The following is a 15,431-nucleotide window of genomic DNA, read 5'->3' as shown; positions in this document are numbered from 1 at the left end:
ATCCGATGCTAATAGTCTCGGTGTTTAATTTCCTGAAAAGTCCCGCATCAGATTTAAAGGAAAAGGAGGAAGCATGTCTCCCCACATCTCACCTCTCTCACCCAACCATTTTCTGTCCTCCCACTTTCTAATTTTTCCTTCCTTCCCTTTAAATGGTGATCACCATCCACTGCCCGCCTAAGAAAACTCCTGCTGGGTGGTGGTGACCCCAGCCTGTCTAGGAACATTACGGAGACCAGGAACATACCCCAACTCATAGGAGTCATCAGTCTGTTACCTGCACTAACAGAAGAAGTAAATTGTGGACTATTTATAATATGTATGTTGTAGATATAAAAAATATGCATTTGTCTTTGGAAATATATTAAATTGCTGCTAACCACAGAATGCCTTTTAACAAAAAATTTTCTCATCAAAAAATGTTTCTCTTTGGCTGATATAATGAAGTCAGGGCCACTCCATCTGGGGGAATAGGTGGGAACTAGGAAGCAGGGAGAGCCCAGCCAGGATGGAATTGCATCTCTGTGGATAACTCCCAAAGTTCATGTCAGAAAGATGCTTCGTGAAGGTGAACAACTCTTTGAAGGACATGATGACCCTTTCTCACGGCCTTTCCTTGGGCTTGCTGGCCAGTCTTGGTGTCCTTACCTGCAGAAGGCAGGGCCATGGTTAGGAAAGTCAGCTTTGCCTTGATGGGGCCTGAGAGAAGCCAGGAGGAAGAGTGCCTTTTGCTGTCCATCTGAGTTGGGAAGCTGACACCTAGCCAGCAGAGGAGACTGGTTTTAATGTCCGTGAATGTTTGTGACGTCAGGGCTACAATCTTAGTGTCCGAATCCCAGCTAGTGCCGCGTGGTCATGTTAACACAGCTTCTTCTGTTCAGCAAGGGATTCTCATGCCAAGGCTGGATTTGTTTCTGTAGTTTCAGTGGTATGTGGGTGGTGCCTACAATGTACCCTGAGGAGAAAGAGCAAAAACACCCAAATGTGTGCTACATATTTATTTGTTTTCATTGTAATATAACTGTCAAGTGTTCTTTGAGGTGGTTGCAGGAATCAATCTGCTTAGGTGTAAAGGAGGACTCTCTCTGCATGTGGAGCTGAAGGATGTGGAGAAGTCTTGGGAGCCGCAGTGTAGGGTGGCCTCTCTGGGGCCTCTAGGGATGATCTGCCATGGTGTCCCAGCCTGCCCATCCTGCCAGCACCTGGATGTTCTTCACTCTTCCTTGTGATTTGTGGCTGTTCCCATGATCTCCCCAAGGCCCAGGCTCATTGCAGACAAATTCTAGGCAAGTCTCTAGGCCCTGGAGGACACCAGTCTCCCACTCCTGAAACTCAACTGGTGTCATTATACAGTCTCCATGACTCAGCCCCCGATAGGAGCTGGAAGTCTCTTTCTCTCCCCTCCTGGAGGGTCTTTAAGAAGAGACTTCCTCCCTCTTGAGAACAAGGGTTTCCTGCCTTCCTAGAAGCAAGGGCAACCGGAAGAGGGAGCAGCCTGGGGGTAGATGGGTCCCTCCTGGCTTCCAGCAGCTGTCTAGTTTTCCACTTGCCAAAGCTGCCTAGTGTTTTGGAGGTTCCCAGAGAAGTGAGAGCAGTGGCTGTTACCATCTGCTCGAGGCTGCCCAACTCCCGCTGGCTCTCTGGGGCTTCTTCAGTCACTTACAGGGGAGAACCAAAAGTAGTACTTTGGATTGTGACTTCCTTTAGCATTCTAGAAACACTTAGTCCTGGATTTCCCAGCCTTTGCAGGTGGCTGTCTTCCCTAGTGGATAGTTGGGAAAAGACCCGCTGAAAACTGTGGAGAGATTCAGTCCTGCATTTGAAAACTTTCAAGAAAGGTACTTTTCTTCTTGGTTTCACCTGAGGATTCATTTTGCCGAGCTGCACGACTTTCATGTTACTGTAAGGAGAAGCTGAGACCTAGAGAGGTGGTGTTACTTGTTCAAACAGGTTAGGGTAGGGTCTGGGAGTAGTGTCCAAGTCTATTCCATTCAGGCTGCCCCTGTCCCTTAAATGCCTCCATGGGGGCTACAGTGTCTTTCTGCCTGTCTCAGGTCTAGCTGCTCTCTGAGGAGCTTGTGGCCTCAGAGCAGCCCACGAGTCCCAAACACCTTGATGTTCTCCGTCATTGCAAAGGTTATTGCAAAAGGTTTTTTAACACTTGAGTTCCTTTACAGTCTCACGAAATCCTTAAATTGATGACGCCTGTCAAATTTGGTCCATGGGGAGCCAAAGTTGCTGCTTCTGTGCTCTGATCCATCATGTGGGATGGATCCTGCTGTAAAGGCCTGAGGTGGACAGACACGTCTGGAACTACATCCAGGGCTATGGAATCAGGCTGTCCGTTAAGAAGGAGCTGTAGTCTCTCCCTGGTTTATTTGCTGGCTTGGCCAGCTGATGAAGAGAGGACATGCTGAACCTCTAAGGGAGAAAGTGGATTTGCTATGAGCTGTATTAGAAGGCTCCAGACTCTACAAGTTTAGAGGGACTATTATGTATTTCCATGGTATCCCTCCATGCTCTACTCACACCATGCTGGTCCTTACGAGGCAGGACTCCAGAGTGTGTCTCCCTTCACCCTGACTGCTGGTCCCTTCTGGAACCCTGCAAGCATAATCCGTGCCCCTAACTATGCTACATGTGACTAAACCTTCTTAAAGATTGGGAAGGGTCTACAGCACTCTCCCCCTCCCTCCCTACCTCCTGCAGGTGGCAGAAGGCCAGTGAGCTGGGCTGGGCATCCAGGCATAATTGCTGCACCACCTCCCAGCTTTGGCGCTCTGTCACTCTCTGCAACTCTCTGTGTCAGGGTCTGCCTGATCACCGCCTCCTCCGTATGCTTCTAGCTCTTCTGTATCAAGCCCAGATAGTTCTCTTGGCTCCTCCTCATCTATATCCACAAGCAATGGATACAGCTTTGTGCTTAGAAGAGACCATGGTGAGAGAGGGACTTTCTGGAAGTCTTTTTCAGCAGGTCTGGGATTCAACCAGGGAAAAGGCTTGTGAGGTCAGCTCTCAGTTGGGGCCACACTGGATTCTTGGAACATTTTAAATTTTTTCCTCCAGGGCAGTGGCAGGTAGGTGTTCTCAGGCTCAGGTTTTGGCTGGATGTAGGACTTGGGGAGGAATTTACTCTGGAGGTTAGAGCCTATGAGGCAGACAGTGACGTCCCACTGCTCTCGAGGGGTGCCCTGCCTGCCTCTCCTGACGCAAGCTTGTCTCCCTTTGGGCAAGAAATGATGTTACTGTGACAGCCAGGTGCTGGAGAGCCCAGGGTTTGCCCTCAAGGGAGGGAGTCAAAACGCAGGCAGTAGAAGCACCCAAGTTGTGGGAGGAGACGATGTACTAATGACAACAAGATGAGGTTAGCCACCACCCTGGAGTGAGCAGCAGCAGTGCTCGTGAGTTCAGATGTCCCTCTGCCTTCATGCACTGAATAACCCCTTTTCGTATCTGGATTTCCTCCATTGCAAGTGGCGGTGACTTCTGGTGCAGTGGGCCCCTTCAGGGCCCGTCTAGTATCTGGTCCTGTTGTGTAGTTGTTGGGAGACATTGTGACAATGAAAGTTCATCACCCTTAAGTAAGAACACTGTTTCTCATTTCCATCTTAATAACATGTCTTTAAAGATTCTCAGGTAAGCAGGATGGCTCCCTGTGGGGCTGATGTCCAGATGGGCGTCTGAAGTACCTGATTAAGTAGGTTCTCCTTGATAGATTTCCTTGTGAATTGTGTGTGATGTGATAGGAGCATAAAGAATGTTACAAAATAGCAGCTGTATTATAAATCTGTCAATTCTTGACATATAATTTGATAGAGTACCAGTATTGATTCCGCATGGGTACGTAGATGAGGTCTAATGATGGCCCCTTCCTGAACGATTTTATTGACTGGGATTAACACACGGCTTTAGCGAGACACATGCTGGTTCTGCTAAAGTTGCTGCAGAGATATTCCAAGACGGCCTGGTGTGTTCGTTGCAGGGTTTCCCTTCTTAATCTCTTGTGTGTGTTTTTCACTCAGGTTTTGCCCCCACCCTTCCCCTGGAGCCACTCTTGTCAAGGTGATCAGTGACCTCAAAGCCACTGAGTCCAGCGGCCACTGCTCGTCTGACCCGACCCATTAGCAACTTTTGACATAGATTGTCGTCTTCTTTTCTTTGAAACCCTTTCTCCCCTTGGCTTCCTGGACACCACACACTTCTGGTTCTCCTCCACGCCACTGGCCGCTCCTTCTGTCTCCCTTACTGTTCTCTGTCACCCTCTTGATCTCTGAATGGTGGCATGCCCAGGGCCCAGACCTCAGGCTTCTTCTATACTCACTATCTCTTCCTTGGCGGTAACATCCCTCATTTAATGACTCTATAAATTGTCTCCTCTTCAATAACTCCCAAATGCGTAGAACTCTTCTTTGAACTTCAAATTTTTATATCCAGCTGCTCACCGTGCCCCTGAACACCCAAAGAACATATCAAAAATATGCACCCCCAAGTGAGCTCTTGACTGCACCCCCACTAACCTGTCCTTCCCACAGTCTTTCTCATTTTAGTAAAAGGCATCACCATGACTCACTGGCTCAGGCCAAGTTCTTATTTCCTCTCATCCCACATCCAATCCAACAGCAAATCTTATAGGCGTTACCTTTAAAATCTAAGCAGAATCACCTCGTTCTTATTATATCTGCTGCTGCCCCCATGGTACAAGCCATCATCATCTCCTCCCTGACCATTCCACTAGCTTCCCTGTGCTCTTCAGTCTGTTTTCCACACAGCAGCCAGAGTGAGCCTCCTGCAATCTCAGTTAGATTGTTTCGCCCCTCTGCTACAAGTCTCCTGGTGGCTTCCTTCAAAATCCAAATTTCACCCAGTACTGATACAAAGATTTTAGCATGACCTGCAAATCCCCGGATGATCTGGCCCTCCTGGTTCTTTCTGGCGTTCATTGTCTGCCATGTTCTCCCCGTGCTCACTCTGCTCCGGACACACTGGTTTCCTGTTCTTCCTAGGATGTGCCATATGCACTTGCCTTGGGGCATTTGCCCAGGAAGAGTGTCCTGCCTGGGACACCCTCCCCCTTTCCTTTGTGTCTCAGCTCAATGTCACCCCCTTGGAGAGGCCTTCCCTGGCCATCCTGTCTAACATAGTACCCACTCCTCTCCCTTCTTTCACATTCTACCCCCAACCTTGATTAAGTTTTCTTCATTAAGATTTCCAAATATTATCTGTTTATATGTTTATATCGGTCTCTCCACATCAGGGTGTAAGCAGACTGTGGATTACTGCTGTATCCTATGTGGGGACAGTGCTTGGCATGGAGGAGATGTCAGTAAATACTTGTTCAATGAGTGAATCATGAACATCAGGGCTCATTTTGCTGGACTAGGCAAGACGAGGGAATAAAGAAGGTGGAGTTCTGCTAATCAGGGGCAGGACTGCCTCAGAGTGTAACAAACTTGAGCTTCCTGATTCTGCCCATCTCCCTGTGGATGTCTTATGAGAATTTCTTAGAATCTGGGCTTGGAGGTAAAATTCTGACTTGTTAGGATGAACAGAATCAGGCGAAGTTTCCCACATCTACCTCTAACCTGTTTCTGTGTTTCGTTTAGCTGCTGTATCAAGAATGGGCGCGCTACGGAGTGTTCTATAAGTTCCAACCTATTGACCTAATCAGGTAAGATGTGGGAGGGGACTTTTGGAAGGATCCTGGAGATGCCAGTCCTGAAAGATGTCTCACCAACCATTTTGACTCTGGCAGTCTTTTGTTCAAGTGAAGGAATCTTGTTTTTTAGCTTTGATGATCTCTTCCTCTGTGTCTCACAGGTGGGAAGCAACTGGGAACATGGGAGGGAAATGGAAGCTGTGTGGGGCAAAAGATACTGTAGACTGATAGACCATGACTTCCACCCAGAGGTCTCCTACACCGTGGTCTCTTTCCCTGCCTGTTCTTTGGGAGGGGTGCCTGGAGCTGCCTCATTTCTTTTCCTTAGTCTTGTCCTAGAGAAGAAACTGGATGAAGGTGATTTTTGCGTTATGCCCAAGTGCCAGTGTTGATCAAGGAAAGGGTGGATTTGGCAAATCACATGAGGAATATGCTGGCTGGCCTATTAGGATGTGGACTTTGTATAGCTTTTCCAAATTAGAAGGGAGGGGAGACTGGGTCCTGGGGTTCTTCCCTTCCATGCTGTCACGGAATGATGTCCTGTTGTCTGGCACCTTGGACATTTCTCCAGCTTCTGTTGAACACGAGTGAAAAGTCCTTTGAAAGAACTTACCGGAATGCCGCAGGTCTGACTAGTTGAAAATGGGTTCGGGGTTCTAGAAACTCAGTCTTCTGGCGGGAATGTTGGGCGGCAGCACTGTGAAATGGGAGAGCCCTGGGCGGAGAGTCTGGAGGTGTGAGTTCTGGTCCAGGCCTGGCCACTAAATGCTCCCATTTCTTTGGGCAAGCCCCAGTTCCTCTGATCTTCAGGTTCCTGGTTGTCCTCACTCGGGAGGCTGAGTGGAGGGGTCTGTGAGTTCCCCTGGTAGAACATGCTCATTTGGAAAAGATGGGGCTCTGGACCCCACAGGAGAAGGCTGTTCCATGGTGGACATGGTGGACTCACTGCCCAGCAGACGCCTAATGAGCTAATCAGACAGCCTGAGAATAGAGCATGTTCCTGGCTGGCTGCCCTGGGCTGGGATTGTGAGAGGGGCAGCGGCCAGGAGAATCAAGTCTAGAGGGAAGAATTACAGCTTCTTCTTGGAAAGAGAAAGCCACCTGGAGGCCAGAGCTTGGGCAGCGCACCTCCTATACAGAGATGCAGTGGCCTTGCCAGCAGACAGAGCTTGGTTGGATGTCTCTTGGAAGCAGGTGTTTGTTCCAGCTGAGGACCGTGAACTAAGGTCTTGGGTGGGGCAGCAGGGACATGTGGGGCCTGTGACCAAGGCGCCCTCACCGTGTCTCCCGTCCCCTGGCTGCCTTTCATGTGGCATGGGCCGCCTAGACTGTTCTCTGGGCCACACTAAGGCTGATCGTTGCATTCTTGGTGGGCTTTGATCTTTCTCTCTGGTTCTCAAGTGGCCACCCACTCTGTCGCCTGTTTTCTCCAACTACTCATTCTTTTTTTCTTTTAAAGTGTGATTAAAAAATAAAAATTCTCCCTACCAGAGAGCCCTGTCTTTCCCCCCAGAGACTTCAGGTGACTCACCGCCAGCTAAGTGGGAAATGGCTCCAATATGCACTTGGTTTTGGCCACCAAAGCAGCCTCACCTGCAGGGGAAGTATTGCCTTTGGAGCAGAGCCCTGCTCTGGGACCTGGCGGCTCCTGAGAATGGAGAGCTCAAATTTGTCTTGACAGGGCACGGTGTACTGGTGCTGGGCCGGAGGCTGTCCACAGCTCCTCACCAATCAGATGGTCCGGAGCACTCCTACAGCCCCTGGGCAAGGCCAAGGCTTGGTCAGGAGGGAGGAGAGGGAGGAGGCTCAGGAGAATGGGTCGCTGGGCAGCATGTATATGGGGAATCAAGGCAGATGGCGGTGGTGGTTGTCATCCCAGTGGCGTAAGGAACTCTCTGACCTCAAGATATTGCTGGAAAGAGAAGTAATGGAAGGGATGGTGGTGGGGGGCATGAGGGGCAGAGGTGGGCAGGTACCTGGAGAACTTGTAGAGAGAAATCTGGGCTCGAGTGTGCAGGGAGCAGCTACTTACACTCAGCAAACTCCCCACCAAAGTCCTCATTTTACACTCTTTTACCAAGTGGCCCCAGGTTGCTTCCTCTGATTCTGTCCAAGTCCTCCCCTTCCTCCTCTTCATTGTGACACAGCCCGAGACCTCAGTCATCCCTGACTGGCCTCACTCTCACTTCCCAATCTAACTCTGAGTCTTGGGGATTCTTCTTCATCACATTTCTCTCTTTCACCACTTCCTGTTCATCTTTCCCGCCACCTCCTGTCGGGGCCCATCTGCCTACAGAGTCCAGCCTGTGGCCCCCTTCCTGAGCCATCACAGGCCCCACACTGTGACAGTTTTGCTCCATGACTACTTACTACCGTGCACGGCACCTCCGTGTGCCTCGCGGAGAAGTTGCCCTCATGTGGTCTGTGTCAGAAGAGTGACGGATCAGGGGAATCTGGCACAGGCAAAATATGATAATTCATGCACAGGCCTGGCCAAGGTCTTTCCCATCCATTTCGTTGGGTATTCAACTCCTCATTTTTAGCGCCAAGTTCCGTTCCTCCTCTGGAGCCCTGGTGCTACTCCTCTGTGCCAATTGTTTGGAAGATTCTAAAACAGCTGTGTGAGCCATTGCGAGCTCATGGGGCGGGAGACCTGTTTGTATGTGGAAGGCCCTGGGACTAGCTCTCCTTCCCCTTTCGCAGGCCTTCTGGCCACATGTTGAGTCTTGGGGTTTGAGATACCAGTCCTGGATGTTGAAAGTCGACAAGATGCCCTTCCCCGCACCCCTGGCCCTGCCTCCACCTGGCTGCAGCGTCCTTCGTGCCCAGCAGGCTGCACTGTGAGACTGCTAATGGCCTCCAGCCCACGGGGCTCTCCTCCTGATCCTGCCTCTGCTCTGGAGACCTGGGGCCTGCAGGCCCGAGTGTGCATGTGAGCCTGTGTGAGAGTGTGTGTTAGTGTGTGAGTTTGAGACTGTCAGTGTGAGAGTGTGTGAGTGTGTCTATGTGTGGGTCGTGAGTTTGTATGTGAGAGTGTATGCGTGTGAGTGCATGTGTGTGGGTGTGAGAGAATATGAGAGTGTGTGTGCCAGGGAATACATGTGTCTGGGATAGTGTGTGTATGTGAGGGCATGTGTGTAAGTGGGCCTGAGTGTGTGTGTGAGTGGGTAAGTGTATATGAGTGTGTGAATGAGTGTGTGTGAATATATCAGTGTCTGAGTGTATGTGGGAGTAGGTATGAGTGTGTTCATGAGTGTGTCAGTGTCAGACTGAATGTATATGAGTGTGTGTATGAGTAGGTGTATGAATGAGCAATTGCATATAAGTGTGAGCATGTGTGTGAGTGTATGTCTGTGAGTGTGTGTGTGTGTGTGTGTGAGAGAGAGAGAGCTCTCTGGAAGGTTCCTTAGGGAGGTATCTAGCAGGAATCTAGATGAATGAGTGCAACCCAATCCAGAAGATCCCCTGGGCACTTCCAGCCAGCAGCACTTGTGCCCTGGCGGAAACACGGCTTGTGGCTGATAATATGAGGAAGAACTCCTGAGCTAGAGTGAAATGGCTCTTCTGGTCCTTTAGGGAGCTGGAAGAGGGTCCTCACAGCTGGAGGAGGACATTTCTGCCTGCACTTCTTTGGTCCAATGCCCTAAAACCCAGGAGGAAAACAGCCCTTATTTTCTGGGAAAACCTGGGGACTGGAGGCCTTTTGGATTTGTACAGTTCTGATCTGCACAGTCAGGGCCACGATCTATCTTTTCACTAAAATTAATATCTGCTCCCGGGCTGATTTTCTTAGCTTGGATGTTTTGCTATGGATGAGACAAAACAATAGGCCTTAAATGCCTTCTGAGTTTGAATTATCTTCTGACTATACTCTGCTGAAACTTATGTACAAAAAGTTTATTCTAAAGCAGCTGCCACTGCCTGCCTGTGACAGCATGAGAAAGAGAGGGTTCTAGAACTGTATTCAGCTCAGGGTCATTGCAGCCTGTTGACTTAGGGGATATCACTGTACCAAAGCAGGCCTGAGGTCTGAAGAGGGGAAATGGTCCTTACGCACTCCCACCTGCCTCAGGGATGCTCACTTCATGAGTGAGGCTTCCTGCACTGAAAGTCAGGCCCCAGACATGAAGCCCGCCCATGTGGCAGATCTGGAGTTCTCTTCGAAATGTTCCAGCTTGGAGCCTTGAGATATGGAGCAGCTTCCACAAGGATCTGAGAGTGATCTCCATGGGGTTACCATTTCAGTATTCCACAAGGATCTGAGAGTGATCTCCATGGGGTTACCATTTCAGGAGCCCTTGGGTGGCACTGTGCTCCAGCCTTGCTATACATCTCTACCATCTTAGAATCCCAGCTCTCTCTGGCCCTGGCTGTGGCGAGGCCACCCAAAGCCCTGACATGCCAGGAATGGGATCTCCCTCCTATTGCCAGGCACAGGTCACTGTCCTTGCCTGGGTTTCCCAGCATTGCCTCTGTGTGGCTGTGTGGTTTGAGCCATCCCTCCTTGTCTCTGGGCTCTGCTTCCACTCCTGAACTGTGACTCATCTGAGCCGCCCCCGCCCCACTAGCGGGAGACTGAGGAGGCCACGTTCTTAGGATGCTTCTCAGCAGGCCAGGCTGTGGAAGGACTGGCTAGGCCACACCTGGGTTAGAGGAGGGAATGGAGAGAGAAAAATATTGATCAACCTGTGATTACTTATTTCCACAGCCCCAATGCTTTCTCCTTGATCTTTCTTTGGGATTGAGAGAGGGAATTTAGCTCAATACACATTCACCGATGCTTACAATGAGCAAGTCTCTTTGCTTGGCAGTATGGGAAGGGGCAACAATGATGAAGGGAGAGCTTATGGCCTTTGGCATCTAGCAGTAATGTAGGAAGACAGGTGTGTGCAAGACAGGAGGTAGTGAGGGCTCTCAGTTGACCAAGGGAAACAGGAGTTGGTCTCGTGGTTGACCAGTGGAAAGAGTTCCAGTTCAAGGTCCTACAATAATGTTCAAACCTATCAGTATGGGATAACAGTTGGAGAGCAATTGCTGCTAGAGGAGTAAGACAAGACTTCCTGGAAGAGGTGGCCCTTGAATCAGAACTGTTGCTTTCTGAAGGATGCCTGAGGTGAAAGAGCATGTCTTTATCACCAGCCTGGACTGCCTTGTATAAGGATTTATAGTTTAGCCTGACATTAATGACTGAAAAGCACGTTGACTCAGAGCCAGATCCTTCCTCATTGTTGATTGGGAGTGGTGAGATCAACAACTTGGCTTGCAGATCCTGTCTGTAAGGATTCTCTGCCAACCTGGCCCAAGTCCCTTGCTCTGCCCCATGAGTTAGCAGGGAATCCAGGGTTGGAAGGAAATGAGGCTGGATGCATGAGGGGAAACTAAGGAGGGATGAAACGTGGGATCAGCATCATGGCATTTGCACGGGTCTTACCAGTTGAGGGTTGGGTTTAGCTGAAAAACATTTTGCAGACTGGAAGGAAATAATACCTCATGGGTCTGAAGACTACTCTTTTACCTCTGAGGGTGTGAGAGAAGGGTAGACAGAGAAAAGCATCAGCAGCTGGTTGAGGTGAGGCAGAAACAAGGATGATTATGCTCCGTGCTGTTACATTCTGGTCCATTTTATAGATCAGGATATAAGTCATGCTGTTCATCCCATCAAGCTAGGGAAAGGCTCTGCCCTAGTCCCCTTTCTCTCATTTCCTCCACGGAGTGCTACTCTCCTCCCATTGTACGCTTTCAGAGGGAAGGCTGTTGGTCTTGTGGTTGACCAATGGAAACAGGAGTTGGTCTCGTGGTTGACCAATGGAAACAGGAGTTGGTCTCGTGGTTGACCAGTGGAAACAGGAGTTGGTCTCGTGGTTGACCAGTGGAAACAGTACGATGCTCCCAGTTCCAGTTCAAGGTACAGCCAATGACTATGTTGCTCTTGAGGGTGGCCTCCTAGCCTCACAACAACCTTCCAGAGGTAGTGGGTCCTGTTTTAAACTTTCCATCCTCCCTCCTGTCACATCAGCCACATGGTACAGATGGTGGACCCCAAGGCACCAAGAAACTCCACGAGTTTCCCATGGCCATCTGGACTTCCAGGGCAGAGCTGGGGGAGGAGGGAGCTGTCAGGCACCAGCTCATGGCCTTCTTGATCGGCTTATGTCATGCCCCAAAGAGGAAAAGCTGATATTAGTCTGAAAAATATGACAAACTATGTATTTGTGCCCTCTTGACCCTGTTGTACAGTAAGCTAGCAGTTATCCAGAACCTTTAGGAAGAACCACAGCATCACAGAGGCAAAGGAAGCTTAGAGGTCAGACAGTTGCATACCTGGCCCTGGAAGGAGGGAATGAAGGACTTTTCTTGCAGCATATCATCTAGCAAATGCCCAACCTCTCCTTGATTTTTCTTGGAATAGGGAGGACCTTACTGCTGGGACAGTTTGTTTCTCTGTTGGGCATTTCTAGCCCCTAGGAAGTCGTGAAACTAGAAGGAAAACTCTGCCGATTTCCCTCCTTTTGGTCTTAGTTCTGCTTCCCGGAGCTGCGCAGAACAAGAGTTCCCTGTTGTATAGGTCAACCATTTAAATATTTGAAAATCACGATTGTGTCCACAGCAGTGCTCATATACCTAAGCATTCTTTCCTCCACCCCAAACATTCCTAGGCCTTTCTGCATTTTCACAACAACATGAGCTCCCCACACAGTCTTATCATCATGATCATCTTTCTTGGGACTCAGTGGTGGGGAAACTTGGAAGAGGAGGAAACTTACATACACCTCACTGAAGTAGTTAAGCCAACACATACGTATTTTGCATTGTCAGACACTGGTCCTGGGGATATGGAGATGATGTAAGCATGACCCCACTCTCAAGGAGCTGGAGTTCAAAGTGAAATCTCCATGCTTGCATATGACCACTGGGTTTTCTGCAAATGAAGGGACAAGCTAATAGAGAAAATTTATAGAAAGTAGCTCTGAGGCTGTAGGAAAATATCATATGGAAAAGATCACGAGGGAAAATTGGCCCCCGACTAGTCATTTGTGATGATGGGCTTGGAGGTATCAACTATGTATCAGGCAGAGGTCTTTGGGGATGACTGTAACTCTTTCTAGAAACATCAGTGTGATGTGATGCAGCACCACAGACCCCTCGAATTCTCAGAATACATTTAAAAGCCAAACTAGGATCACATCACTCAGTGATTTACCAAATCACGGTAAAACCACACATGTGTCTGACTTAGGTCATCACACCTAAAGAAAACACGACCAGGCTGGAACTGTTTCACAGAAGAAAAAGTAACGTGAGCAAAGACTTGGAGAGGCGTCTTTATAAAGTCAGACTTACATAAGTAGGAGTTCCCTATTCTCGGAGAATGAATGAAAATGGAGAAGGAGTGAGGCTGACAGTGAAAAGATGGATAATGTGCCTGTGTATGTGTTCATCAAACCCTGATGCGCTTGCCCAGGGACATTCCTTTGGACCAGGAACCATGATTTAAGAGTGAAAAGAACTCAGTTTTACCTCCAGTTCTGTTCCCAGTTGATGTAATATTTGGGCAAGCCACTCTCCAGCCTCAGTTTTCTCAGCTGTGAAACAGGGATGATAGCAAGTGTGCTACAGTATCACTGTGAGGGTTCAGATGAAGAGCTGTACAAAACCTGTGATGATGGATGTAGGTCTAGTTAAATAAATAAAAACTTATCTACTCCCTGTGGCGGAAATTATAATATTCATTAAAGTGGTGGAGTTTCATATGGTTCCTTAGCTCAAGAGCTTTGACCAATATTGTGTAATCACATTCTATGACTGTAAATCAAATACTGTATGCACTTTCCGTGTGTGGCCTCTGTCCCTCACAGCGACCCTGTGAAATGGGTACTGTTATCTCCATTTCATTGACAAGGTTGCTGAGGTCAGTGAAGCAAAGGCTTCCCAGAGCCACAGAGAAACCTCCTCCGGGATTCAAATCCAAGCCTGTCCAACTCCAGAAACTTATTTTTCACAGTACTCTGTAGCTGAAGGTGCCACAGAGTTGCATTCAGTGGACGTCAGGCTAGCTGGGTTTCCAGCCCTCTAGTGCTAATCCCTTCAATTACCCATCTCCCAGGGAAAACCGGGGTCTTCCGGTATGGGCCGCATGCTGACCGTAGTTGACCTTGGCTTACGATGGGGCCGTCTTTATGAACACCCCTCTTTGTGCCTAGCAGGAGTAATGCATGACTCTCAGGGCCTCTGTTCAGCAACCCCAGAATGCCATGATTTTGATTTTTCATTTCTATTTTTTATGATCTTTTTTTTCCTGACTCCTTCCATGTTGTCAGATTGTCAGCTGTCACTTCTTGCTTTTGTCAACTGAGTAGCTTCTGTTCCCAGTTCTAATTTGCTGCTTTGTCCCGGTTGCAGCTTCAGCAACCAGACACCCAAGCAAGTTAGCGCTGTGCACAAAGACGCTTCCACGGTTTGTCGTGGAGTCTGGCTTCTGCTGGGTGGGGCAACGTGTAGTGGAGATGCCTTCTTTTGCTTCCCAGTGAGAGTGAAATGATGTTTCTGAAGCTCAAGGGGTCTCAGCAAGGGACCAGAGTGAGGATGCTGCAGCAGGGGACCCTCACTGTGAAGAGCTGTATTTTGCTCCCCTTTGCTTTTTAGGGAGGTCATGAGAAATCCAGCCTATCAGAGATTTTTCTTAAAAATAGAGCGCTGAGTCTGTTAACAGTACAAGAGTCAGTCCTGCGTCAGGATCCACTGAAGGCAGAGCTTTGTACTGGGTGTAGTGTTGAAGCCTCAGAGAAGGGGGAAAGTGGGAGCTTGAAGGGTACTGATGGGACACAAGGTACTCACAAACGAAAACTTCTTGGGTAGGTCACAGAGCTGTCAAATAGCCCCCAACAGGTAACTAATGCACAAAGCTGTGGGTAGCAGTGCTGGGCAAGGTACAGGGAGAGGTTTTAAAGGGCTTAGTAACTGGCTCTGGGGTGGCAGATTACACGAAAATGAGACTTATGGGATAGGTGAGTTTTAAGCAGAAAGTGGAGATTTGAGAGAGAAGAAATGTGGTTGGGGGATTTACAAGATTGGGATTTAAGCATTCTGGGTCAGGGGATGTTGAGAGAAGAGACTTGAGAAGGGAAAAGAATGGCTGAGAAGAAAGCACCAGGGCTGAGCTAGATAAGGGACATGATAGGGGGAAATCTCAGGAGAGGATCTCAGGTAGTTTCTCTGGAATTTAGGCAGGTGGCAGAACAGAGGGCTTAAGGATGGGCTTTTGTCTCATTGTATTCCCAGCTGGACAGGTAAGAGTGGGCACAAGGAGTTTCATTTCTTCCCTCATCTCTCCTGGGAGTCTCTGGGCAAGTCATTCAGCCCCTGCAGACGTGTTGAAGTTTCTCTCCCTATAGTTTCATCTCTTCTACGAAATCTCTAGGCTGCATGATGGCAGGTGCAGTTCTGTCTGTGGGAATCAAGCTTTCAGGTAGATCTGAGGGACTGATCTTGCCTTAGAAGGAGTGAGGGGACTGGCACTGGGTGAGTTAGCAGGGACACGGCCCAACTGTTTGATCCCGTAAGCCCCTGTTTGACCACGTGTCTCTGGAACCCCTGAGCGCCTCAGTCCTGCTAATAATGTTCCCTGGAGTGGTGTTCTCCACCCACACCACATGGCTCTGTAACCAACATAAACAGAAAACGTCTTAACACATTGAATAACATCGGCGGAACACACGTTGCAGCAACCACCGCAAGATAGCTAAATTTAATTAGCCCAGCATGCCCAGGCTTTTAG

At 49.0% G+C, this 15,431-nt stretch overlaps 1 protein-coding gene across 3 annotated transcripts in view; it reads left to right on the top strand.

Moving 5' to 3' along the window:
* The window catches only part of ANO2 (anoctamin 2), a 371,758-nt gene that overhangs the window by 134,676 nt on the left and 221,651 nt on the right, over positions 1 to 15,431 (top strand). For all 3 annotated transcript variants that reach the window (XM_017975875.4, XM_054238042.2, XM_054238043.2), the window contains one exon: positions 5,604 to 5,668. In XM_017975875.4, coding sequence (XP_017831364.4) covers positions 5,604 to 5,668 — 65 coding nt within the window. The remainder of the gene's footprint in view (positions 1 to 5,603; positions 5,669 to 15,431) is intronic.

This window comes from Callithrix jacchus, chromosome 9 (genome assembly GCF_049354715.1).
Source record: "Callithrix jacchus isolate 240 chromosome 9, calJac240_pri, whole genome shotgun sequence".
Taxonomy (NCBI): Eukaryota; Metazoa; Chordata; class Mammalia; order Primates; family Cebidae; genus Callithrix; species Callithrix jacchus.
Note: the sequence above shows the minus strand (reverse complement) of the source record. Positions and strands in the feature narration are given on the sequence as shown.